The sequence below is a fragment of the Triturus cristatus genome, chromosome 1_1 (genome assembly GCF_964204655.1).
Source record: "Triturus cristatus chromosome 1_1, aTriCri1.1, whole genome shotgun sequence".
NCBI lineage: Eukaryota > Metazoa > Chordata > Amphibia > Caudata > Salamandridae > Triturus > Triturus cristatus.
This window is the reverse complement of record NC_140579.1, coordinates 180,659,956-180,685,595: the sequence shown is the minus strand read 5'-3', so window position 1 is coordinate 180,685,595 and position 25,640 is coordinate 180,659,956. Positions and strand designations below refer to the sequence as shown.

Here is a 25,640-nt window from a genome sequence, read left to right as displayed (position 1 = left end):
AGGAGTGTAACTCCCAGCCTGAAAGGAAAATTAGGATGACCAAAGAGAATGTGATCTGGCTCAAGTATCTAGTTTGCTTCCTAAAGAACACCTCGAAGAATATCTTGATCACGCAGATCTGAAACAGGCACATGGCAATGTATTGGTGACCTGAAGAGACGTAGATAGTGAGCCGGCTCAGGAGTATTCAAGTCCGATTACAGAGGAAGCGTCCACATTATTTCTTTTAAGCCATTCTCGAATATTCTGTACAGAAGAAGAATATTCCGTGAACGTCAATGCTGAATGGTGTCTCGATGTCTAAGTATCCCTCGACATTAAACATCGGAGACGGTAAAAAGAACTGAGGCAACTGCCACCTGTAGAGCTTGACGGGAAACCAAAGGTCTTCGAGCCCTTAAAGGTACAATGTAACTTTTCAACTTAAAATCGCAGTAGCCAATGTGGCTACACAGCCTTTATTAATTTATCTTCATCTACTTAAAAGAAGGTTAGTGAAATAACTTTTCTAAAATGCTGCATACAGTTCTTAGGACATTTTGATTTCCATACATATTTTTCAGGCAAAGTAAGGGAATTAGCCAATATAGCATTCATTACAGGCTGCTAAATTATTTTGATGTCACTTAAAAATTCCTGGGGCTCCAGATGAAAGGCAAAGATGTCACAAAGAAATGTATACTTCGAAAGAAGTGCTCTGAAATCTCACTCAAGGACCGGACTGTCCAGTGGTTATGATTATCAATTGAGATCCCTTGAAGGAGAACCACATTTTAATGTGAATGTGGTGAATCCCTTAACTATGCAACTTGTTCATTAAACACCTGGAATTTGAATGCACTATTGGTCTGACAAGAAGAGTGCACATTTTGGGGGACCAATGAGTACATGATATACTAGTGAAAGGAAGCAATAAACAAAGAGGAAAACGTACACAAGCAGTACAGTAGGAATATTAGCATTGAACTGAGAAGGCCACTAGATCAGTGTAGGGGATGCTGGGTAAACAAGGACCAACAAAAAGCAGACAAACAAGCCAAGAGTGGGGAAAAGCAATGAGAGGCGGACACAGAGATGGATAAAATTGTCGAGGTTGTTTTACAGTGCAAGCAGTCTATTGTTTGGGAGAAATATACATCTATAAGCCAAAAGTATGAGGTTCAACAAATACTTTTCTGAGCTGAGGAGGGTAAAAAATATATGAGTAACTGTAAATAGGGAACCAAAGTTCACTCTTTAAGAAACTTAAGGACCATTTGAAATACTCAGGCAGATGTATGGTGGAAAGGATACAAAAACAGGTGCAAAAAGTAGGTGAGAGACAGAGAGAAAAGAAGAAAGTCCTGAAAGCCCACTGTTGATGTGTTAAGAATGACATGCTTGGAGGAACGAAGTTGTACTTACAAGTTGTGGGAAGAGCTTTTCTGGTGGAAGGTGTAGAGCCAGCATATCAATCACCTAAAAATTAGAACATTACTCAAAATTAACAGCACAATAAATTTCTAAATTAACCTTTATGGTGAACGTGTTACTATATTTTGTTGTCAGAGTGAGATGTTAAAATAGAGGAATCAAGCATCTGCAGTAGCATGGTACAGTAAGAGTAATAAAACACAATTAGGAGGTGCAGTGCATTGAAAAACACTGGTGGTAATCTAAAATTCCAAAATGGCTAGGTGAACAGTGCTCTTCGTCTACACTTATGAAAGATATCAAAAGAAAAGATTAGTTACCCGTAGCTATGACTGCATGGTAGGAATCTTTACTGAAGTCTTAACCTTTGAAAAATGATCCACAGCCTGCACAAACCCCAGAACATCTTTCTGCATCAACATTCTTATGGGTTTAACATTCTAGAAGAATTCACATGAAATTCTGCCCAATGGAAGCATATCAGAGATGTAATTGTTTCCTGAATGTTCCAAATGTTGCTGTGGAATGTCTAACTTTATTACGTTACATCATCTCTAATCTAAGATCTCCTTCAGCACTGATGTGAATGAAGGTAAAAACACGAAGCCTGATAGACTTATGTTAGGGGTAGGCAAAAAGAAGGCCTGCTTTTTAAGATCCAGGTTGGCACCCCTTCCCACAGTGCATCGCAGTGGCTGTCTTAAGTCAGAGCAAGTTGTTTTGCAAACCAAACATATCAATAACTTTAATTATTCAAGCATAAGAATAACCAGGGAGGTAGGTGGGATGTTTATGACTTCAATGAAGATTCTTACGCTGAAGAACCAGGACTACAATTCATATGAATTGTAGGAGATTCACAGATAGTTATAAACACATGAATAGAGTAGCCAAATAACAGTACGTTATTCGGTTGTTAGGTCAAAGAAGTAAAATATACATAAACACTACTTTTATTTAAAAGGCTTTTAAAGTGTTTTTGACCAACTTTAGCCTTTGTCTGTTTCTAGACAGCAGTGGTTATGTACTGACTTCCATGTTGCTGTTTTACAAATGTTTGCATTTGGATCAGGTCTAAACCAGGCTGTGGTTGCAGCCTGCTCACCTGCAGTGTGGGCCTTGAGTGTATCTGTACAAGGTTTTGCAGAAAGCTGGTAGGAAAGAAACAATACTACTATCCATTGGACAATAGACTGTTTAGAAGAAGACTGACCTTACCTAAGATGATCATAATTCACAAGTAACTGATTAGTCTTTAGACTTATCTAAATAAAAATGTAGCACACTCCTAACTTTTAGAGAGTTCTCTCTGCTGGTATAGAAAGGTTAGGAAAGAAAGTAGGAACTATAATAGTCTGATTTATGTGAAAACCTGAAATTACTGTGAATAAAAAGAACAGGTTTTTTTGTTTAAATCTTTTTATTGGAAGTTTTATGCTTTTAAAACATTTAATATTTTCTAATGCACAGCATAACAATAGGGCCACCTTTATAATATGAAGAAAACATTTCAATCTTTTAGTAGTGCAAGACTTATAAGTGATACCATTTTGAAAATGGCACAATATGTTAATAGAATACAAATATACGAAAATTCCTGCCAACTTATGTAACTCCCCAACTTCCCCTCCACTCCCAAAGGGAATGATGCATTTCCACCACTTGTCCTGCACGTTATGAGAAAATAGAATTTCTCAACCACAGAATCCTAGCTCCCAGCCCTTATCTGAGGGCAAGAGTGTACCTACCCCCTCTAATGAGGTGCCCATCCCTTAACTCTCAATCAAAGAGGTCCAGAGCCTTCCATCTAAGCAGAAGCACAGTGGTAGAGAGGCCCCTGCACAATCCCATTGATAGGCTTCCATTTAGCTACAAAGCACAGTGGTGTACCATTCAGATTATTAGTCAATTCTTCCATGGCAAAAATTGTACAGAGCCTATGATATCACTAGGAGACTGAGTAACAAAGGAGTGTGCAGTTACTGGGGGAAAGGGAGGTCTTTTGACAAGTGCTCTCACACACCCTGGAGAATGTCATGCTTCATCATTGGGCCTGCCCCTCGTCGGGCCGGCGCTGCAATGCCCGACGGGCATCAACAAACGGGGCTCTTTGGCGGAGATCTTTTGATGAAGCCGGTGGGTGAGTGTGGGTGTGTGGGTTGGGTAGTGCGGTGAATAAGTGAGCTAAAAAAAGTCTAGGGCAGTCCAACTGATGAACAAGTTACTTACCTTCGGTAACGATGTATCTGTAAGAAACATTAGTTAGTTAAATTCCTCACCTTAGAATATCCCCAGGCGTCAGACTGGATCTGGAAGATTTTTCGTCAGCAATACCCCTTGCGCGTCGCTAGGCGTCGTCTGCGGCTCCGCGTCCGTCGTCGGCGTTGTGCGCCGGAATGATGTCGTCGGAGTACTTAGACGCCGCCCTCGCGCGCTGACGTCAGTTCTTGTACACAGCCTTCCGCGCCAGGAACGCAGAGCCATGCAAGAGACCGACACTGGTGCCAAAAAATTCTAGGGCCCTGAAAGGGATATCCTTAACCCTAGATGTCAGTTCGCAGAACGGGGAGGATGGGTGGGTCGGTGAGGAATCTAACTAACTAATGTTTCTTACAGATACATCGTTACCGAAGGTAAGTAACTTGTTCATCTGAAAGAAACACGTTAGTTAGATTCCTCACCTTAGAATAGATACCCAAGCAATGCCATCCCCGGTGGTGGGTCTGCGAACCAAGATCACACCAGAAAGTCCTGGAGGACAGAACGGCCAAAGAAGCCATCCCTCCGGACTTGGCTGTCAAGGCAATAATGCCTGGCAAACGTGTGTAGCGAAGCCCACGTTGCCGCCTGACAGATGTCCTGCAAAGGGACACCCCGTCCCAAAGCAGTAGTAGCCGCTGTGGCCCGAGTAGAATGGGCGCGCAGCCCAACAGGAGGGTCCTTTTTTGCCAAGGAATAACAAATTTTGATGCACAAAACGACCCACCGAGAGATGGTCCGTTTGTGCACAGCTTTCCCCTTCTTAGCACCCACGTATCCAACGAAAAGTTGGTCGTCCACCCGGAACTGCTTTGTGCGGTCCAGATAAAAGGAGAGCGCACGTTTTGGGTCCAGACGGTAGAGCCTCTCTTCCTCTTTGGAAGGATGCGGAGGCGGAAAGAAGGTGGGCAAGGTGACAGACTGCCCAAGATGAAAAGGGGTCACCACTTTCGGAAGAAAGGAGGGACGAGGCCGAAGGACAACCTTGTTCGGATGAACAGAGAGAAAAGGAGGCTTTGAAGATAAAGCCTGGAGCTCACTCACCCGTCTAGCCGAGTTGATGGCTACCAGAAAAGCAGTCTTAAGCGTCAGCAGACGAAGAGGACAATTATGAAGAGGCTCAAAGGGAGCGCACATTAGAAATGTGAGAACAAGATTCAAGTCCCACTGAGGCATTACAAAAGGGACAGGAGGGAACGTGTGAGTAATGCCTTTTAGAAAGCGTGTAACTACAGGGGACTTGAAAAGAGAAGGCTGATCAGGAAGCCGCAAGAAGGCAGAGATAGCAGCAAGATAACCTTTCAAGGTGCCCAGGGCAGAGCCCTGCCGGGCCAAAGAAAGAAGAAAGAGGAGAACCTCAGAAAGAGGGGCGGAAAGGGGATTCACAGCCATGGGACCCCTTTCATCCCTCGAAAGGCCTGCCCTCATGGGGCGCACTGACAGTGCGCCTCCTGGCAGCTTCTTTGCCTCTGTAACCATATCTATAATACAGCACAGGCGCAAAGGGAATCCCCCATGCAAATGAGGGAATGCCCTCTTGAGAAAGCCCTGGCCCTACATGTGCGCCATCGCTTTCAGTATTACAGAAGGGGCCCCTTCTGTAATACCAATGTGCCTCTGGGGAATCTAAGTGTGGAACACATGCCCGTTGCACCCCTGGGGCTCATTCTATAATATGGCCTCAGATTTGCATTCTGTCACCTTTAGTTCTACAACTCCTCTAGCAATTTAGATTTGCGTTCGAGAACATTCAATGTAAGCGTTGCCATGAGTGTGTGGAAAGTGAGTGGAAAGCACAAGGTTTACAGTGACACACCGTACAATTGAATTGGCTTGGGAGGGGGGCTACAGTGGAGTTTCTAGGGACTGTTAAGCTCCTACGACATATCCCACAGGGACTCTGCTATTGTGCTATACTGTTGGGGCTAAAGATCTGATTCTGCGACAGTGAAAGTAATCATTTTCTCAGGACAGTCAAAACAATTGTGTGTTGACAAGAGCAGGAGGGGGGAAATTGGGCGAACAGTTTACTGTTTTTTTTCTTAATGTATATGGCAATTTTTTGTTGAACTTGCACTGTGTACTCTGGCAAAAATGTATTAAAACTATATTTAAAAAAAAGCGCTGTGGAGTAGAATGCCAGCTCTACTATAATGTGTAGAGCATCACCCTACCCAGATCATACTTAGAATATGAGTGTATATCCCTATTTAGCTTTTGCCAGTGTTTGTGCAATACCTGTTAGTGTAGAGCCTGCTCCCAATCCTCATTATGAGGCCAAGACTACGCTGCCTCAAGCACAGGCAAAGTCAGGTTTGAGTTGATACTTCTAGTGACCACTAGCTTGGGGAACAGTGATTCTAGTCCAGGCTCCTCGGATACTGCCAAAACACATTGCAGTGTTAGTGATCCAATGTCAAAGCTGTGTGTATTTTAGGCATTTTTTCTCACAAAGGCCAAAATCTGTTTTATCTTGTAGAAAATGTTGTAGGTGTGGAGGTATCAAACATGTCATGTCGTCAAACATACTGCTACCATCCCCCTCTAATTCTCCCCCCCAACCCAATCTCTGAAATAAAGTGCCCTCCACTGCAGGGGTAAAATCTCCTGTATACTGAATGGAGGTGTAAGGCAAGCGATAGGTAACTAGGCCCTTGGGTTCTACGCAGGAGTCCTAGGCCCAGACTGTTCTGGCATCTGGAATGCTGATATATGCATTTGGTGATCAAAGTTTTTTGTCCAAGCAAACAAGGTCACATACAGGCCTTCAAAGAATGACAAGGTCTATATGCCTCCAGTTCTTCTGTGATTCCACCATGGAATACTCCACTGCTACTCTCAGCTGGGATGCTGGATAATATAGGGAAACATCGGGTAGAGCCAGCCCGCCCCCTTTCTCCGCATTAAGAGTGTCTGGGTGTTGTTCTCCTCCAGACTGATCGAGTTAGGTATTGTTGCATGTGCTTGAGATACCCCCAATCAACTAAGATTGGAAAAGCCTGGAACATGTACAATGAGCACAGGAATACATTAATTTTGTTACCGTTAAGAGGTTACCTGTACCCGGGCTATACTAACCTGGCACAACTGCTGATAGGGGCGTTTGTGCCAGTCAAAAGGGGACTAAGACGGGTAGATCTCAAATATGCGCTCATTTTCCCAGTAAAGTTGCAGATTGTACATTGGATAAAGCTCACTTCATGTCATCAGCGGAGTAGACTTAGGCTGGCTGGAGCAGCAGGTTCTGGGATCAGGTCCAACACCCGGCACGCAGAAAGACACTGGCTGGAGGATGGGGGCCTCGCGACAACAGATTTCCACATGTACCACAGCCTCACCGACAAAGGAGCAAATGGATGCAGTGCAAGTGCAAACAGTGATGGCAGTCAAACACTGCAGCAACATTCTCAGCAATAAAAAGTGGAGGACGCTGGTTGCAATGCAGTGTAGTGGCTCAGATCAAACTCAGAAAGAACTGGAAACAGAAGACAAGCACTTCCCGGTAGTCACAGCCATAAGACGTAAGCATTTGGGGTACGTGGTGTGCTCTGCCCCCTTGATTATCAAATCAGGCAAACAACGAGGTACGGTAAGAATGAGACATGCTCTGGGGCCCCAGTGGTCGCAGGGGGAGGCAACAGAGTTTACTCTGACTGCAGAGACTGATTAATGAGAGGTGAAAAAGGCTAGCTTAGTATATGGTGCATATTTATTCAAGTCTTGTACCTTGCACTAATAAAGGCCACACTTATGGCGATTTTAGTGGTCATTGATAACCACAGAAAGCTCTCAAAGTGAACAGCAGCCTCCAGGCTTATCTTGAATGAGTGTTAAGCATCTTGTTTTACCAGATTAATCATGTAGTGTAGGTTAAAAGAAATAGAACCACACAGTGTACTCAAAACTCACTAACACATTAGTATATCTCCTACCCGGAGATATCAACACAAGCACAAAATACAGTGGTCTCCAGGGGGAAGCCAAACCATATACTAAAAAAGTGGAATCCAAACTGCGGACTTGGATCAGGAGATTCAGAGGAGCTGGGGACAGAAGGAACCACCCAAGGTAAGTACCCAGTAATCCCACGAAGACTGTGCGCAGAGTTGAAACACAGCTGCGTGCCCAATATAAGTCATCGGGAAAGTCACAGTTGCAGCTTTTAAAAAAAAAAATAAGGACCCTTCCCATTGGAACCTGAAGAAACCCTGTCGATGACAGAAGGTTGGAGAGTCACCCCACCCGCGGAACCCCAGGAACCAGGATACCTACACCAGGGAAGCCAGGTGCAGAGATGGGAAGTGACATTGGAAACCGCCGTAGACCACAATGAGGGCTTCGAAGAACATGCTGCTGGAGAAGACTGTCAGAGTCCAGTGGAATCCAAGGGTGGATTTTAGAAGAGGAGAACCTGTAGGCAGAGGGGACAGAGTCTATCCCACTCGTAGGTGACCAGGGGCATTGGAAAAGAAATGCCCGCCGATGTTAGAAGGTTCAGAAGGGCTGACGGTGTCCTTGTTGCTGCAGCTGTGAGGACCAGGTGATGCTGAGGAAGACCAGGAGCCGTGCACGAGCTGTCCCACGGGGTCAGAGTCCGGCGGGAGCACCAACAATCCTTGGTAGCTGCAACTGGCGTGGTGAAGGAAGAAGCAGCAACGTTGGGACCAGCTAAGTCCAAGGGACTCACCAAAAGCAGGAGAGTCAGGGCAGGCCCCAAGCAAGCAGAGGAGCCCACTGGAGCAGAAGACGACCCTCAGGACGACCCACAGACCAATGGCACAGGAGTCGCAAGAAAACTCACTAAGGATGCAGGCCCACGGTGCAGAGGATGCAGTGAGTATGCTGTACTTGACAGGAAGAGATGCTGAGGCTGGAGCTTCTTGTAGCCCAAAGATCTCTGGAGTGCAGAGCCAACAAGCCTTGGCAAAGGCAGGTCAAAGCAGTGCGCAAGGCTTTGGTCCCAGCAGCACCGAGGGATACTGGCCTCAAAATTGCAGAGAGGACAGGTAAATCCTCGCAAGAGTTGCAGAACCACCACCTGTGGTACTAAGCCTTTCAAAGTCAGTGGAATGTCAGGAGCAGCAGACCTGTCAGCTTCGTTTCTGTGCCTACAGACGCAAGGAAGCGACTCCAAGGGAGATTACTTCGGGTGTCGATGCCCACAGGTCTGGAGAAGATCCTGGAGGAAGCGCAGACACAGACAAACAAGACTTGCAGAACAGCGAGACCAGGAGCAGCAGGAGTCTTCCTTGATGCAGTCTCTGTTCCAGGCAAAGTCCAGCAAAGTTCAATTGTACAGAAGGTCATAGAATGATGTGGTTTCAGGCTTGAGTCATGTCCTACGCCGAATTTGAAGAGTCATCCACAGGTAAGCCCTTAGGTTGTTATATTCCATATAGGTTCCATAATATAGGCCCAGGTAACTTTGTTACCCTTCACCTATATTCTTCCCTACATTACACGTTTAACGGTTTACAGGGACTGACCTTTTACCTAGATACGACACTTCATTCAGAACGCACGTTTTCCCTAGTTTGAAATCTCATACATTATGCATGAAGATTCTTGGAAGCACAGGAGGACTACCATCCTCTGTATAATATCTATGTATAAAGTTCATGCCTGACATCCTCCTTAGACCGACACAGTAAAAGGCGAGGTAGGACCCTTTGGGAGACCTATGGGTACATATACATCACATCTTGCAAAAACAGACAGAGGAGACCAGGACTTCCCGGCCGACACACTGACCAGAGACGCTGAGGTTAGTGCATGCAGACACTCCAGCTCGCAGTGGTCTAACATCCCTCGCGGGGTGTCCAACTCAAGACCAAGATGGGGTTCCACAGTCTCCCGCTTCAGGTAATGAGGTTAACTGTATCCTCAAGGGATTCTTGGCTTAACACCTACACACATGCTAGGTACACTTAGGTACATCTAGTTAGGGAAACATAGTAGGAGTACGCATGTTTTTATTATATTATTATGTATTTTATGTACTTGTATGTATTCATGATAACTGCAAGATGGTAGAGCTATACCATCCATTTACATCCTTCATAGTACTGCTAATCATTTATATCTTTTCCTGCCTAACGGTTGTTAAAGCTTATATATTTTACACCAGAATGGCAACTGTTCAATAAATACTTTTTGAAAATGCCCAGCCTGTACCTCTCTATGACTGACTAAGTAAGCACGAGTGACTGAGTGAAAAGTAGTATATTGTTTCCACGGTCCTGAGGGATCAGGGTTGTCATGTTCGATGGTTGCCAATAACTATTCTCTCCTTGGTAAGAGGAGATTCTAGTTGGACTGTGAGCTAGCTAATGTAGAAGACCATCATACTCGGTGGGGGTGTTCAGAATCAGTCCAACACGAATCCTACAGTGTATGCTGTCCGTACGCGCAGATCCTGTATAGGTTTTATAGGAACTACACAACATCGCGCCGCCAACGTTGGTTGGGTACTTTTTTAACAGGTCCCTTGAAAAGCTCTTCTTCTCTAAAACAATGACTGAAGAAACAGGAAACATGGATAGGGTTGTGCAAGAACTAAATCTCTCAGCAGACGAAGAAGATGCAGATGCAATTTCCATTACGGAAAATGTTAGAAATGCCGTTACCATCAATCTAGGTGCACACAGTTTAACATCCAGGGGTGGGCCAGTAGCTTTCGTGATTGAGGCGCACGAATCATTTAGGACAGAGGTATTCCATTCATGGGTTACATTTCCAGTTGTAAATTCAAGAACAAAAACATTTAATTTCTACACAGAGTGAAATACCAAACGAATAGTGTCCTTATGAGGACATTGAAGTTCCGCTAACTACACCAGGAGCATTTATACTGGTTTAAAGGCACCCTCCACCACACAAGAAATAAAGTAAGACTCGGTCCGCTTGGAAGAGAAGGAGCGACATGGCCAATATTAGCAGCCTACACACCACATCCTGACATTGAAACTATGCAAGTAGGAGACTTACTTATACTTCATTATGAATTAATAAAAATGTACAGAAACATGACAGTTTGTCATGAAAACACTTACAGTCCAGCCGGCAACGGTTACAACAAACACAAATACAGTTCAAAATACAGCAACTAAAATTACACCACAAACTTTACACACAGTAGTGGGTAAAATGCCTGCAAAACGTGAACAAATGCCATTGTGGGTGGCACAAAAAATAGCACAGCTAGAAGCAGTATTCCTGAATACTAGGCCTAACGGAAAACGTAGAATGCTGAAAATCTGCTTGCCCATGGGGATAACACCACAGATAGAAGATTGTACCTCTTGGGGTACAGTTTTTGCTGCCGTATATACCAGAACACATGGTATCCAGTCATTAGCAGTAGTGCCAGATGTATTAAGACAAATACAAAACGAGTACAGAGTAGAACCTGCTCTGAACTTAAGGATAAAACTACTCGGTAATTATGCCCCGGTATCAGCTATAATATTAGCAAATATTAAGGGGGAAGCAGCATCAGTGGAAATCCATCAACGCCTAAGGGAGTTCAGTCCTTTACAACAGGAACATGAATTACCTAAAATAATTGAGACTGCATATGCAGAGTTAGGCAGAGACAGCCTGCGTGGAAAAGCATTAAAATCCCAATTAATAGGTAGTCCCGAAAAGGACACTTTTAAACAGACACCTGCTTGATCAAAGAAGAAGCGGGACAATAACAATAAGAAAAAAGTTAAAGACAACAGATCTCAATCCAGAGGGGGATCTCCACCACATGAGCCCCCGAAAAAACGTACAACCTCAGGAATAGGGACAATATTAGGAAACCTGACAGGTATCAGGGTACTGATACACGTTCATCTCATTCCTTTCAGGGTTCAACGAAAAACTCTGAGAGAGAAGGACAGTCAGACAAGAAGAGCATGCAAATTCCAGAGACAAGCTGCACGCTCAAGAGCATACTTCTAAAAAAGAAGATTAATCTAAACCAAATCCTCAGTTCAAAAAGAAGAAGGTTGCAGGTCTAAAGTTCAGACATACCCAGAATTCCGAGGACTCAACTAATGAACAGGGAATGGGCTCTGAAGATGCTAGACAGTGCGGCAGAAGTAACAATAGCTCGCCAGAACCTGATGGAATTTCTGGTGACAGCGGACTTGAATGATTATATCACGGTGGAAACACGTGATACTAGGGTAAGTGTTCCACATAAATTGTATGAAATAATACTCCAAATAGAGGAGGACAAGCCCAGGAAAGTTAGAGGTCTCTTTTGGGAGAACCTGACGTTTAGTTACGACATTCTGTTAGCTGAACAAGATTGGCCGCCAGTATTCGTCATGGACTGCCAAAGGGGAGAAACAGTAATTTTACCAGCCTTTTCCTACCCTGTTCCAATATATCTGAAACACAAATATGCACGGGAGTGGGCGGTAGCCCTAGCCCCAAAATTGTATAAAAACCATGTTGGATGAGATGAGGATTCAACCCACCACATAATTCCATTAAAAAATACTCTGACTCCATAGAGACAGTATCCAATAAAGCAAGAAGGTAGAAAAACAGGTCAGGGAGATCCTAGATCAACTTGAGTTCCAAGGGGTGATTAAAACTTGCACCACTCAAATAAATAATCCTTTGTTTCCCGTAATGAAACCTGACAACTCATATTTTCTAGTTTTAGATTACAGACATTTAAGCACTTGCACAAGAACATTTGCAGTCCAAAATGCACACAGAGCTGCATTAATGAATAACATTGTGCGGAAAAAATAAAAAACGACACTAGATATCTCAAATTGATTTTTTTGCCAGAATATAGCGCCTGAAAGCAGGTATTTAACAGCATTCTCTTTGTTAGGCTCCCAGGGGTATAAGAACAGCCCGAGGTTATTTTCAGCCAGAGTAACTGAATTACTTCAAAATCTGGATGAAGAGGCATTGTCCTATGTGGATGAAATTTATCTAACGGATGATGACCTGGAGGAACACTTGGCCAGAGTGAATACCATAATATTGGGATTCGCCTCTGAAGGCTATAAATTTAATTTTAAGAAATCAAAGATAGCACACCTCAATGTCCTATTTCGAGGATATAAGCTAAGCAACCAACTTTTTTAGAAAAATACGCTCTGCTCCAACCTCCGAAATCATTACGGAAATTACAATCAATACTGAGATTCCTGAACTTTGGCAGAACATACATTTTGGATTACGCAGAAAGCGTTAAACCTTTCTACGATTTGATAACACCTGACGTTTCAGTTAGATACAGGAACACGCAGATATCCTTTGTTCCCTCCAAGCTGATATGATAGCTTCAAAACACTTACAAGGCACGTGTAAATGTATGCAACCTGGTGATCTGTATAATTGCGGGTCAGTCAGGATACACATACCTAACATATAATGAAGGTGAAACAGCACCAACAGCGTACAAATTACATATGTACACAAATGCTGAGATGCGTTTTGCATCAACAGAAAAAATCCTGACTGCAGTACAGACTGCTGTAGTGAGAGAAAGAGCACTTGTTTGGGGAAAAAGAATAATTGTCGTAATCCTGGTACAGGCCTTAGAGGCTGCTACAAAACCTACAATGTAATGCTTTAGCGCTCCAAACGCTAAAGCATTACATCCGAGATGGATACAATGGGCTAATTCGCTTACTGCAACAAATGTAGAATACAGGAACGACCCAAGTCTAAAAACACAAGCATTTCTGCAATAAGAACAAGGATATCCTCTCCCTAATGAAATAATGCCTTTAGATAAGTATGAAAATATAGTTAACACTGACGGATCTGCTCAGCCGGCCATTGGGAGTAAACAACAATACACCGTCGCATGCGCAATCGTTAAAGGTTGTATGCAGGATGGAAAGTTTCATCCGATTTGTTCAAAAACCCAGTCTCTAGGAGTCTGCACAGTGCAGCTGGCAGAATTAAAAGCTTTATTACTGGCACTGGTAAATACGGATCGAGAATTCCCCACACTAATTGTGTGTGATTCCTTTTACTGTGTGCAGTCACACAATGAATACTTACACCACTGGGGGCAAAATGGGTTTCAAAGATGCAAAAGGTGGCACAATTCAGCACAAAACACTATGGTAATAGGTAGTGAAGTTGAAAAACAAATTACCAAGGGGTCACGTGATACACACACTGAGTCATCAACATAATGGCGTTCACGTTGAAGGTAATTCATTGGCTGACTAAGCTGACAAAGGGGCTGTACAAACGGCTTCTGTAGCTGCAATAACCCATTCAAAAACGAGAATAGACAGATTATGGTTGCGATTATTGCTACACGCAATAAATCACCAGTACCAAAAAGATTTCCACTCAAGTACTCCAACAAGTTAAATGCAAATAACGTTCCATTTGCTCAGATTCCTGGTGTGGGGGATCGAGTAATACCAAATATGGATCGTAGATTATGTTTAATTCTAGCAGCACATGAGGGAATAGGTTCAGCACACGCTGGAGTTACAGCAACTGTTTCTCTACTGAAACAACGCTAATGGTGGACAGAATTAACAAAGCAGACTTCGGACTATGTCTTGAAATGCGACATCTGTCAGCAAATGAAAGGCTCCACTATAACACGTTCAGCGCAGACACCATCGCTAATATCAGAAAAACCACTCACGTGTGTTTATTTGGACCACTGCAGCCCGTTACAAACAGATGGTGCTTACAGGTATTTCATGGATGCAGTGGATTCCTGCTCTAGATTCCTATGGATGTAGCCCCAGACCTCAGCTGACACTCAAACTGTTATAAAAGTTTTGCAAGTCTTTATAGAGACATACGCAACAGGCACATTACATTCTGACCATGGCCCCGCGTTTAGCTCTAGGACTTACAAGGAAGCCATGGGAATTTTGGGTGCAGCATTGCGGTTCTCCTCTACGTACCATCCAGAGGAAAATTCAGTAGTGGAAAAGAAAAACTGGAACTTAAAGCAGTCTTTAACAGCTAGAGTATTAGGCTTGGGTGAGAGTTGGGTAAAACATTTGTATGGGGCCCAAAGAGCATGCAAAGAAGTTCTCTAGGGAGTGTCACTCCTTATAAGGTCCTATTTGGAACAAGAATGTGGGTACCTGATCTTGATTGTGAAGGCACAGCGGCGGATGAGAAACCTTATGACATCCATAAATGTTTGGCTGTTTTACAGGAGCTAAATGAATCCAGGGCACTACAAAGCAATCTCCAGGTAAAGAGGACTGCCACTGGGGAAGTCAAGCCTGTCAAGGCAAGACCTGTCTGGGTCCCTAAAGTCAGGAACCTGGTCTGAGAAAAAATAGACAAAAAAAATGTGGGCCATCATACAGAAAGCCTGTACCTGTTCTGGCAGTTGAAGGAACAAGAACTGTACTTCTGCCGCCTCTTGCCGGTAAAAAGGAAAAAAGATTTGTCTCAATTGATCTAATCAAACAACACTATGTGGCCGATACTGAGAAGTTCAAACAGAAGGACTCATCACATTTGAAGAGTTACCTACACAGAATGATGGACTGTGCAACAATGCCATGGAACTCGTTCCTCTCGAACCTGAAGTTCATAATAAGAATCAAAACCAAAATGAAAGACAAATTGCAAATCGACCAAACACAGATATCTACGTCAACATGCCTCGACAAAAGCAAGCTACAGTTTTCACAAAACCTGCAGAAATACTGAAAATAGGTTATACTGCATCTGGCTATTTCATTGACTTTGATACCTTTTCATTGGATCCAAGTGAACCTGAAACGATGCCAGCCCAAAAAAACATGAAACCATCAAATTAAGGACTTTCTGAACTTTCTTAAAAAGACTTACCTGGTATCACCTTGGGTGGAACTTTCGGTAACTACCGGGATACTTTTCTTTCTTTTCTGTATAGATTTCGTAACTGTCTTTAGTATGCTTATAAATGGAACTTATCTTCAAGAAAGCTCTACAGCACAAAAAATGAATCTGATTCTGAGACCGCATCTATCATCACATTGTGAAAACAGAGACTTGTCATCAGTGAACATTACAGCAGTTCCTATACCTGATGGTATTGTGTGGGACAAGTTTAATTACAATATATTTGGTCTGACGAACTTTTAAAAATTCCACATTTGTTTAAAATATCATTGAATGATATCATTACCTCCAGTACATTTTCCGATGATTGGGATTATGAAACTGTAAATAATATGTTGTCTGATTTAGAAAAATCTGCTGCCTTTTCTAATAGTGAAATGTTAGAGGACACATCAGACTTTAAAACAACGGATTGCTATCAACATTATGGTTATCATTTCTTGCATAAATCTGCTAATCCCAGAAATGTTTTTACCTACCACCAATGGGAACATCCTACACCACCGAAAAGCAGTTCAAAGACATTTGCACTGAAATTTCCATATTTTTCAGGGTTTAACACATCAGACCCAGCCTCATATTATTATTAGGTTGCACCAACATCAGCACAGAAAAATATATTGACAAACACCAAACAGATTTATTCTGCTTTCTTTATTGCGCAGGTTTTGACTTATGTAGAAACTATGGACTTAAAATCTGTCTGGGGTACTACAGACTGGCAGGTCCAGGGAACTGAAGCACTGTTTCGAGCATGCCTTGTTCCTCAGCAAATCATGTTTTTGAATGAAACTGTGCAACAAACTTTCTGTTTTGGAATAGCCAAGAACAAGGACTTGAATACACCTCGGATGCCCACACCATCACACACCGAGGGTAACATAACAGTAGAACAGATCACACTAGATGAGATCATGCAATACAATAGAACGGACCCAGATCAGAAGGGATTGTTGATTTGGCCCACAGACACCAATCGATGTAAGGAAAGATTCATGGGCAAAACCATAGGGGTTTAGTATCCACAGGCCAGATCCACACTATGTACAGAGAGAACATCCAGGGGTAGTGACATCATACAGTGTTGGGAACTTATGCCTTGATTGGCTAAAAACCACAACACGTACACAGGTAGAACACTTATCCGTACTTATAGAGGATGTGGACCTATGGGATTTTGTATTAGGGCCTAGAAAACCACGTCATAAATGTTTCTATTATGCGGTCTATAATGAGATTTGGAAAATATCACAAGAAGCTGCGGAGCGATTACGAGAAATAGATCTTATAAATCTAGAAAAAGCGCTGGCAGTGGTAGACAATGGTTTGACTACACTAACATCCAGGATATATTCACTGGGCAACATTGCATCTTCTGCAATAGATATATTAGAACAGGATTTGTCCATATTACAACACGGGCAACCACAATTGTGTTCTATTATATTGTTGAGCTGGACGCTGCAATCTTTGTGCACAGGCTATGTGCCTTGGTGTTTCATCAACAGCACGTCTCTGTTTTCTGGATACAATCTAACAGAAAAACATAGAAATGGCACAAAGGGGAGCAAAATATTCAATGCTGCGGATTGAAAAACTGGACAGATTAGCTTTTACAGTGGCAGAATCTCCGTTCACAGAATGGTTAATCCATGGCCACATAACTCTACTGGCCACTACTTTTCAATTATAAAATTGCCTTGAACAAAAGCAGGCAGGCAGATATGAAGAAATGGGTAGGGAATTCATCAAGGAATCTTGGGACTTACCTACAGATTTCGATGCCGGAGTGGGGATAGAGAAGTGTTTTTAAGAGGTAGAAACTGTGACAACACTAAGCGGATCACTCATATGTCAGGATATAATGCTGCATGGGGCCTGTAACAGTTCAGTAGCAAACTTATCATGCCACTTAAAGGGTGCCCCAGCTGCCGTGATCACTACAGTGTTCAGGCTACTTTCGAATGGGAGTTACTTGATGCTGAACAATCAAGGTTGCTGTGGGATGCTTTCCGGGCATCGCATATCTGGTGACCGTCAGTTCCAAGGTTACTTGCTGTATGCAAGTATTGTTTCCACCAACACATACAGTCAGGGAGGTGCAGCTATGGCCTTCGCTAAATGTTTCATTAATACAGTTTTATTCTTTGAGCAGAATGAAAGCCATGCTTTTACAGAAGTCTGTGCCCTTAACCTCCACTCAAGAGACTTTTGATCTCCAGATCGCAAGGTCTTCAGCAGAGATACAGGCGCTCATACGTACAAATTGCCCCTTCCATTTCGCAGGAATGGTAAATCGTATCTTTAACATGTCTGATATGACAGACATCGTCCACCTATTTAAGACCATAGATTCTGAACTATTAAGCACCTTTCAGATGGTCCTCAGAGTATTTGGAAGCATTTTTGGAGGACTTCCGCTGATCCCGTTTCTAATAGCAGGTATCCTGCTCGTAATTTTTTCTGCTACGCAATGGACGTCCCAGTCACCAAGACACCTCGACTAAGAGAACTAAGTGCGTCTTGGTTCCCGTCATTTACACCAGTCTGGATGGACTGCATCTTACCTGTCCTCAGATGCCTGTTTTGCGGAGAAGAATGAGTGTTGGATCTCTGTCTGACACTCCCATCATGTGCGCAACTGGACGTTAATGCTTTACAGGACCCAATAACAGCCCATGTTCTGCAGTGTCCCGGGCATATTCCAATGTTGATGGCGGCATTCCTAGAGCCACCACAGGTAGTATCGGCTCCTGTTGGTATGGACATCGGCTCCTCCTCTGACACCCAGGCATTGGATTTCACACAGGCTGCCCAAGCATCGGTTGTGGACAGTACAAAAGATCATCTGTGCTCAACTGACATAATCTGTGAGGTGTTAAAGCGACCGTCGTCTGCAGAGGCAGGCAACGAGAATATTGCGTCTACCAGCCAGGACACACACATTCGACTCATTTTGGCTCGTCGTGTTCTGGGAGAAAATGGATTTTTGAAACACTAACAGAAAATGGAAACACCATAACAAAATTGACATTCTTTTTGAGCATGCATGGCTTTCAAATCCTTATAGTAGTTCGAACAATACATACGGACATATGAAAGCTATAGCTTTAGTGACAATTTCCATGATCATCGTTTTTTTTTTTTTTTATTAGAAATGTTTAAACATTGTTTTTAGCAAAAACTAAAAACTAATGTTTTTTAACTAGTAGCGTACCAGTAACTATTTCGTCCATTGGGAAGAGAAGTGGGTGTCATATTCCTTATAGGTACCATAATATAGGCCCAGGTAACTTTGTTATCCTTCAACTATATTCTTCCCTACATTACACTTATAACGGTTTACAGGGACTGACATTAGATCTAGAAACGAAACTGCATTAAGAACGTAGGTTTTCCCTAGTTTGAAATCGCATACATTATGCATGAAGATTCTTGGAAGCACAGCAGGACTACCATCTCTTGTATAAAATCTATGTATAAAGTTTATGCCCGACATCATCCTTAGACTGACACAGTAACACAGCGAGGTAGGACCCTTGGGAAGACCTATGGGTACAAATACATCACATCTTGCTAAGACAGAGGAGACCAGGACAAAACACTGACCAGAGATGCTGAGGTTCCTGCATGCAGACACTCCAGCTCGCAGTGGTCTAACATCCCTCGCGGGGTGTCCAACTCGAGACTAAGAAGGGGTCTCACAGTCTCTCGCTCCAGGTAATGGGGTTGACTTTATCCGAGACGGATTCTTGGCTTGACACCTACACACATGCTAAGTACACTTAGGTACATCTAGTTGGGGAAACATGGTAGAAGTATTATCATGTATTTTATGTACTTGTATGTATTCATGATTACTGCAAGATGGTAGACCTATACCATCCATTTACTTTCATAGTACTGCTAACCATTTATATCTTTTACAGCCTAACGGTTGTTGTAGCTCATATATTTTACACCACAATGAGAACTGTTCAATAAAAACTTATTGAAAACGCCCATCCTGTTTATTCTGTGTACCTCTCTAAGACAGACTAAGTAAGCAAGCGTGACTGAGCGAAAAGTAGTATATTGTTTCCAAGGTCCTGAGGGATCAGGGTTGTCATGTTCGATGGATGCCAAGAACTATTCTCTCCTTGGTAATAGAATATTTTAGTGGCACTGTGAGCTCACTGAAATAGAAGGCCAACATGCTCGGTGGGGGTGTTCAGAATCAGTCCGATACCAATCTTACAGTGTATGCTGTCAGAACACGCAAATCCTATATAGGTTTTATAAGAACTACACAACAAGGTACCCTAGGAAAAGAGTAGGAACGACTCGAGGGTACCTCCCAGAGGAGGAGCTGGACAGAGGGGATACTCCCATGTCCTTTGTCCAGTTTTGCGCCAGAGCAGGAGACAAGGGCTCCCTGAACTGGCTCAAACTGGACTATGCAAGGTAAGAAACAAATGAGCCCTTCAAAGCAGTCTGGTGGTGCTGGTGAGCGCCTCCATCCCAGCCCAATACACTAAGTCCTGTCTGGAGGTCGTCACACCTCCATGTGACAGGAAACATTGTTCTACCTTCCCATGCTCGAGCTTGGCTCTGCAGGAGGAAGACAGAATTGTGTCTGTGGTCTGCAGCAGCACTAGCTTGCTGTCAGACCCTGAAAGGCTGTTACCTGTAGTACAAATGGGTACCACAAGGGAGGCCCCCAGTACATGGGATCATACTTCCACCACTGGAATCGGTGTTGGGGTATGTTTCCAACATGTTTGATACCAAACATGACCGGGTTCAGTGTAGACACTATATAGTTAAGACATCTCGTAATGACTGATGTCCACTATATGTATTAAATTGGCTGACTGCACTTACAAAGCCTGGAGAATCAACTCCGGGTTTGCAGGGGTGTCCTGCTTATGCAGGGGTACCCTCATACTTCTAACCAAGCACCCTGCCCTCAGGACTGAATCGCCTGCCATAGGGGTGACTTATAGGTTTTAAGTGTAGTGGCCCCAGATACAAATAAACTTATATCTGTTGTGAGAGGTGCAAGCACCAACTGATACAGGCTGCAATTGCAGGCCTGTAGTCACAGTTTAAGTGGACTCCAATGGGTGGCACAATAGATGCTGCAGGCCATGGGAGGAACCTGGTGTACCTATGCCCTGCGTACCTTAGTACCATATCCTAGGGACTTACAATGGTACACCAGTACAGAAGTACTTACCATGGTCATCTTTGGGGGAAGGCACAGTGACTGGGGTATGGATTAGTAGGATCCCAGTCAGAATTGTCGAAAACATACTGACAAGCACAAAAAGGGGGTAACCATGAAAGCAGATCCTACTTTCCTACAAGAGGTATAGCACTAAGGACTGCTGTGCACATGAGGCCTCAGGCTGCGTCCCAGTGATGGAAGTAAGGACTGTTTATGTGATGGTTTGGGTCCCAAACGTATTGTGAATTAGGGTGGTGGTCAAATCTAGGATCTCAGCACGGTAATGCCAGGAGGGGAGGGGTTTGGTTGTAGGGGTAGTTCGCAGAAATGTTGGCACCCCAAGACACTGGCGGAATCACGGACCACGCACATTCAGTGAAGGGACTATTGGGAGGGCTTCTCATTTGCCGACGCCTCGCCTGCTATTCGGACGTCTCCGCTTCCCTCCCCCCCCCCCCTGTCTGGGTTGACTACGGGGGCTCGGCGGTCTTGTCGGGCCACGGGGAGGGTGCTGCCTGGAGGTGCGGTTGGGAGACGACGGGTATCCTGAAGTCCGTGCAGGAGAACGGGCGTACCCGCTTGCACATTGTGCTCCCGCTGTGCAGAGCGCCTGTATCGGCGGTCGGTCGGGCCGCGTGACCGCCTATTGCAACAACTGGCAGAGGGTCTGGATCGATGCGCTCCTTGGGGCACGTGTGGTGCTGTGGGATTCCATGTCCCGCTCCTGTGCCCTACAGTGGGGAGATTGGCGGTCAGATCGGGCCGCCAGAACCGTGGTTCTACACTTGTGCAGCTTCAGCTCTGACCAAGCGGACTCAATTATCTGTACAGCACTGCACCGACTACAAACAGTACGTTAACCGGGGCAAGGGGAGGCGCACGGCCTACCATGACAAGAGATAAGCCTGGGGGAGGACCGACTAATACACAGGCCCGGGGGCCTCTGCGGTGGCTGGAGGGGGGACCAATGGAGACGTGCCCGACAACGCCCCTCTCATGACTGCCATCACACAGTCCAGGGACATCCTCGATGCCAAGATTGGGGCGGTAGGTTCCGACGGCATGCTGTTGCGGCAGGACCTACGGAATGCGATTGCATGCATCACTGAGACCAAAACAAGAATCTAAGGAGTGGAAGATGTAGTTACCACCCTGCAGCAGCAAGTGACTTCCTTGGAAACCGCCCAACGGGGTCTAGCATCAAGAGTGGAGGACGCCGAGAGGAGGGCGCGGCACAACAATTTATGCTTCGTTGGATTTCCGGAGGGATGTGAGGATGGAGACATGGAGCAGTTCCTTACTCAGTGGCTGGAGAGCTGGCTTCCCCCGGAATCCTTATCCAAAAGCTTTGTGGGAGCATGCCCTCAAGGCCCTGATGCAGAAACCTCCGGTGGGGGCTCGTCCGATGCCCATAATTGCAAAGCTACTCAATTATCATGATCGGGGCGCAATCCTGAAGCAGGCTAGGGACAAGGAACCTCTGTTATATGACAATGGCCGCATTCTGATCTTTCCCGACTACACAAAATTAGTTCAGCAGCGTTGGCAGTCCTTCCTAGCAGCCAAAGCCCGCCTCCGAGAGCTCAAACTTCCTTATCCAGCCACGTTGCGGGTAGTGTACCGATCTTGTACTCACTTCTCTGATTCACCGGAGGAGGTGTTCCAGTGGACTAATGAGACGGTGCGACTCCGTCCCCACTCGCCACGCGGGAGGGACTCTGATTCTTCGACGAGTGGAGTGGCCCGGAATTTGCCTAAAGTGAAGGGGAGAGGCTCAAGGCGCTATAGGTCTAGACGGCGATCCAGATCCTGCGATGCCTCCTCTCAGGCTGGGTCGGCTGCAGGACAGCTTGCTTCAGCGGACTAGCTGATAGAGGGGACTATGGTCTCAGGTATACTGCATTGCCCGGAGAAGAACGAAAGAACAAGTTACTTACCTTCAGTAACGCTTTTTCTGGTGGATACAGTATCTGCCTGTGGATTCCTCACCTTATGAATATCTCCTGCGCCAGCATTCCGCGGAAACATTTTTCCTAGCTCTCCACGCCGACGAGGTCGTCACAATGTCATGGAGCCATAAGAGGGCCACTTCGGCGTGATGACGTCAGTTCCACCCATTTTTTCCGTGCCACAGAGGCAAAAAGGGCGGACCGACCATATAGACAATGCATACATAGTACACAGTATTTACACAAATACACAGTGAATAAAAGTGAAAATGGAAAGCAAAAGAAGGCAAGCATTTCCTAGAAGCCTACACAAAGGCAAATAGAGGCAATACAGAATGACAATATGAAACAACATATACGAATACCTCTTTTAAGGTCTACAAGGGTGGACAACGGGGAGGCGGGTGGGTCAGTGAGGAATACACAGGCAGATACTGTATCCACCAGAAGAACAAGTTACTTACCTTCGGTAACGATATAGCTGTAAGAAACATGAGTTAGTTAGATTCCTCACCTTAGAATATCCCCAGGCGTCAGGCTGGATCCGGAAAGATTTTGTGTCAGCAATACCATTGCGCGTCGCTAGGCGACGTCTGCGGCTCCGCGTCAGTTGTCGGCATCACCGGGATGACGTCGGAGTACCTAAACGCCTCCCTCGCGTGCTGACGTCAGTTCATGTACATAGCTTTCCACGCCAGGAACGCAGAACCATACAAGAGACCCACACTGGTGCCAAAAATTCTAGAGCCCTGAAAGGGATGACCTCAACCCTAGTTATCAGTTCGCAGAACGAGGAGGATGGGTGGGGCGGTGAGGAATCTAATTAACTAATGTTTCTTACACATATATCGTTACCGAAGGTAAGTAACTTGTTCATCTGAAAGAAACACGTTAGTTATATTCCTCACTGTGGTCGCATGTTCACATAGGACAGAGAGGCAGGGAGGGTGATATACCGATGTTTAATGGTCAAAGAAATAAAAGAACGGATAAAGAAAAGGAAATGTCCACGAAAGTCCGGGATTTCGATCTACTGGAGGACTCCTTGGTTCTTTGGTCTCTAGGCTCCTGGGTCCCTCTCCCCTCCCTTTATCTTGGTTAGGAGACGTCTTCGCGTGTTTTCTTCTTTCTGCCCCGCTGGACGTAGGAGGAGTCAGTAGGTAGAGCCCTCGGGGAAAGAAAGGCAGATAGTGACTAACTATGTACTATTAGGGATAACCAATATACCGTCACCCGGCGTTCATTGTATGGGGAAGGGCTGTGGGGGCAGGTGGTCAGGGAACATGCATGAAAAGGGGATAGATGGCTGAGCGCTCATGCACACACACACGTGTCCTTTACCTCCCCGACCTCCAATAGCCCGTGGAAAAATAATGAAAAAAGGGTGCTTGCCTCGCCGTCCTTCTCCTCCTCCGACTGGCTGGGCTCTAGAACCGTGCCTCTAGGCGGTGTTTCCAGCGTCGTGTCCTCCTCCTGGTCTCCTTCTGGTGTTTCTTCGCCCGTCCTCAGCTCCGTAGGGTTCTCCTCCTCCGGTCGGCGTCTTCTGTCGATCGCCGCCATCGCAGTGTTTTCTGTCTCATCACGCCCCTCCTCTTCCTGCACTCCTGTGCAGTCTGGGGCTAGACTGTCGACCTCCTCTTCCTGGCGCCCGATCGCGGGCGCCATGTTGAATTTCTCGGCCGCGGGAGCCACCGCGTTACACTCACCTTAGAATAGATACCCCAGCAATACCAACCCCGGTGGTGGGTCTGCGAACCAAGATCACACCAGAAAGTCCTGGAGAACAGAACGGCCAAAGAAACCATCTCTCCGGACTTGGCTGTCCATGCAAAAGTGCTTGGCAAACATGTGCAGCGAGGCCCACGTTGCTGCCTCACAAATGTCCTGCAAGGGGACTCCCCGACCCAGAGCAGTGGTCGCCGCTGTGGCCCGAGTGGAATGGGCCCTCAGCCCTACAGGAGGATCCTTTTTAGCTAAGGAATAACGGGCCTTGACACACAAAATGACCCACCGAGAGATGGTTCGCTTGTGCACCGCCCGCCCCTTCTTAGCGCCCACATAGCCAACAAAGAGTTGGTCATCCACCCGGAACTGTTTGGTGCGGTCCAGATAGGACAGCGCCCGTTTTGGGTCCAGACGGTGGAGCGCCTCTTCCTCTTTCGAGGGATGCGGAGGCGGAAGAAGGTGGGCAGTGTAACAGACTGTCCGATGTGAAAGGCAGTTACCACCTTAGGGAGAAAGGAAGGACGAGTCCTGAGAACAACTTTGTCCGGATGGACGGAAAGGAAAGGAGGCTTAGAAGAGAGAGCCTGGAGCTCACTCACCCTTCCAGCAGAGGTGATGGCAACCAGGAAAGCAGTCTTAAGAGTCAGAAGACGAAGGGGACAATTATGAAGTGGCTCAAAGGGAGCGCACATCAGATAGGTCAATACTAGATTCAAATCCCACTGAGGCATTACAAAAGGGACATGTGAGTAATGCCCTTAAAGAATCGAGAAACAACAGGGGATTTGAAAAGAGGAGGCTGATCAGGAAGCCGTAACAAAGCAGAAATGGCTGAAAATATCCCTTAAGGGTACCCAGAGCAGAGCCCTGCTGGGCCAGGGAAAGAAGACAGAGGAGAACCTCAGAAAGAGGGGCAGAAAGGGGATCCACAGCCTTTGCTGTGCACTATGCCACAAATTTGTTCCACCTGCAGGTGTATACCGATTTTGTGGAGGGACGCCTGGCTGCCAGAATAACATTGCAGACTTCAGGAGGCAAGTCAAATGGCATCAACTGTCGCTGCTCAATCTCCACGCATGGAGGTGGAGGCTGGGCGGGTTCGGGGGAAGGACCGTCCCCTGCTGCTGCGACAGAAGGTCCTCCTGAAGAGGCAGGTGGATCGGGGGATCAATAGACTGAGTAGCTTGGGATACCAGTATCTTCGTGCCCAATCCGGAGCCACCAGGATGACTTGGGCCTGGTTG

At 45.3% G+C, this 25,640-nt stretch overlaps 1 protein-coding gene across 1 annotated transcript in view; it reads right to left on the bottom strand.

Annotated features, from left to right (window-relative positions):
• The window catches only part of IPO4 (importin 4), a 3,494,625-nt gene that overhangs the window by 1,962,123 nt on the left and 1,506,862 nt on the right, over positions 1–25,640 (bottom strand). Inside the window, exon 11 of the mRNA XM_085624107.1 lies at positions 1,405–1,458. Within this exon, the coding sequence (XP_085480233.1) occupies positions 1,405–1,458 (54 nt within the window). The remainder of the gene's footprint in view (positions 1–1,404; positions 1,459–25,640) is intronic.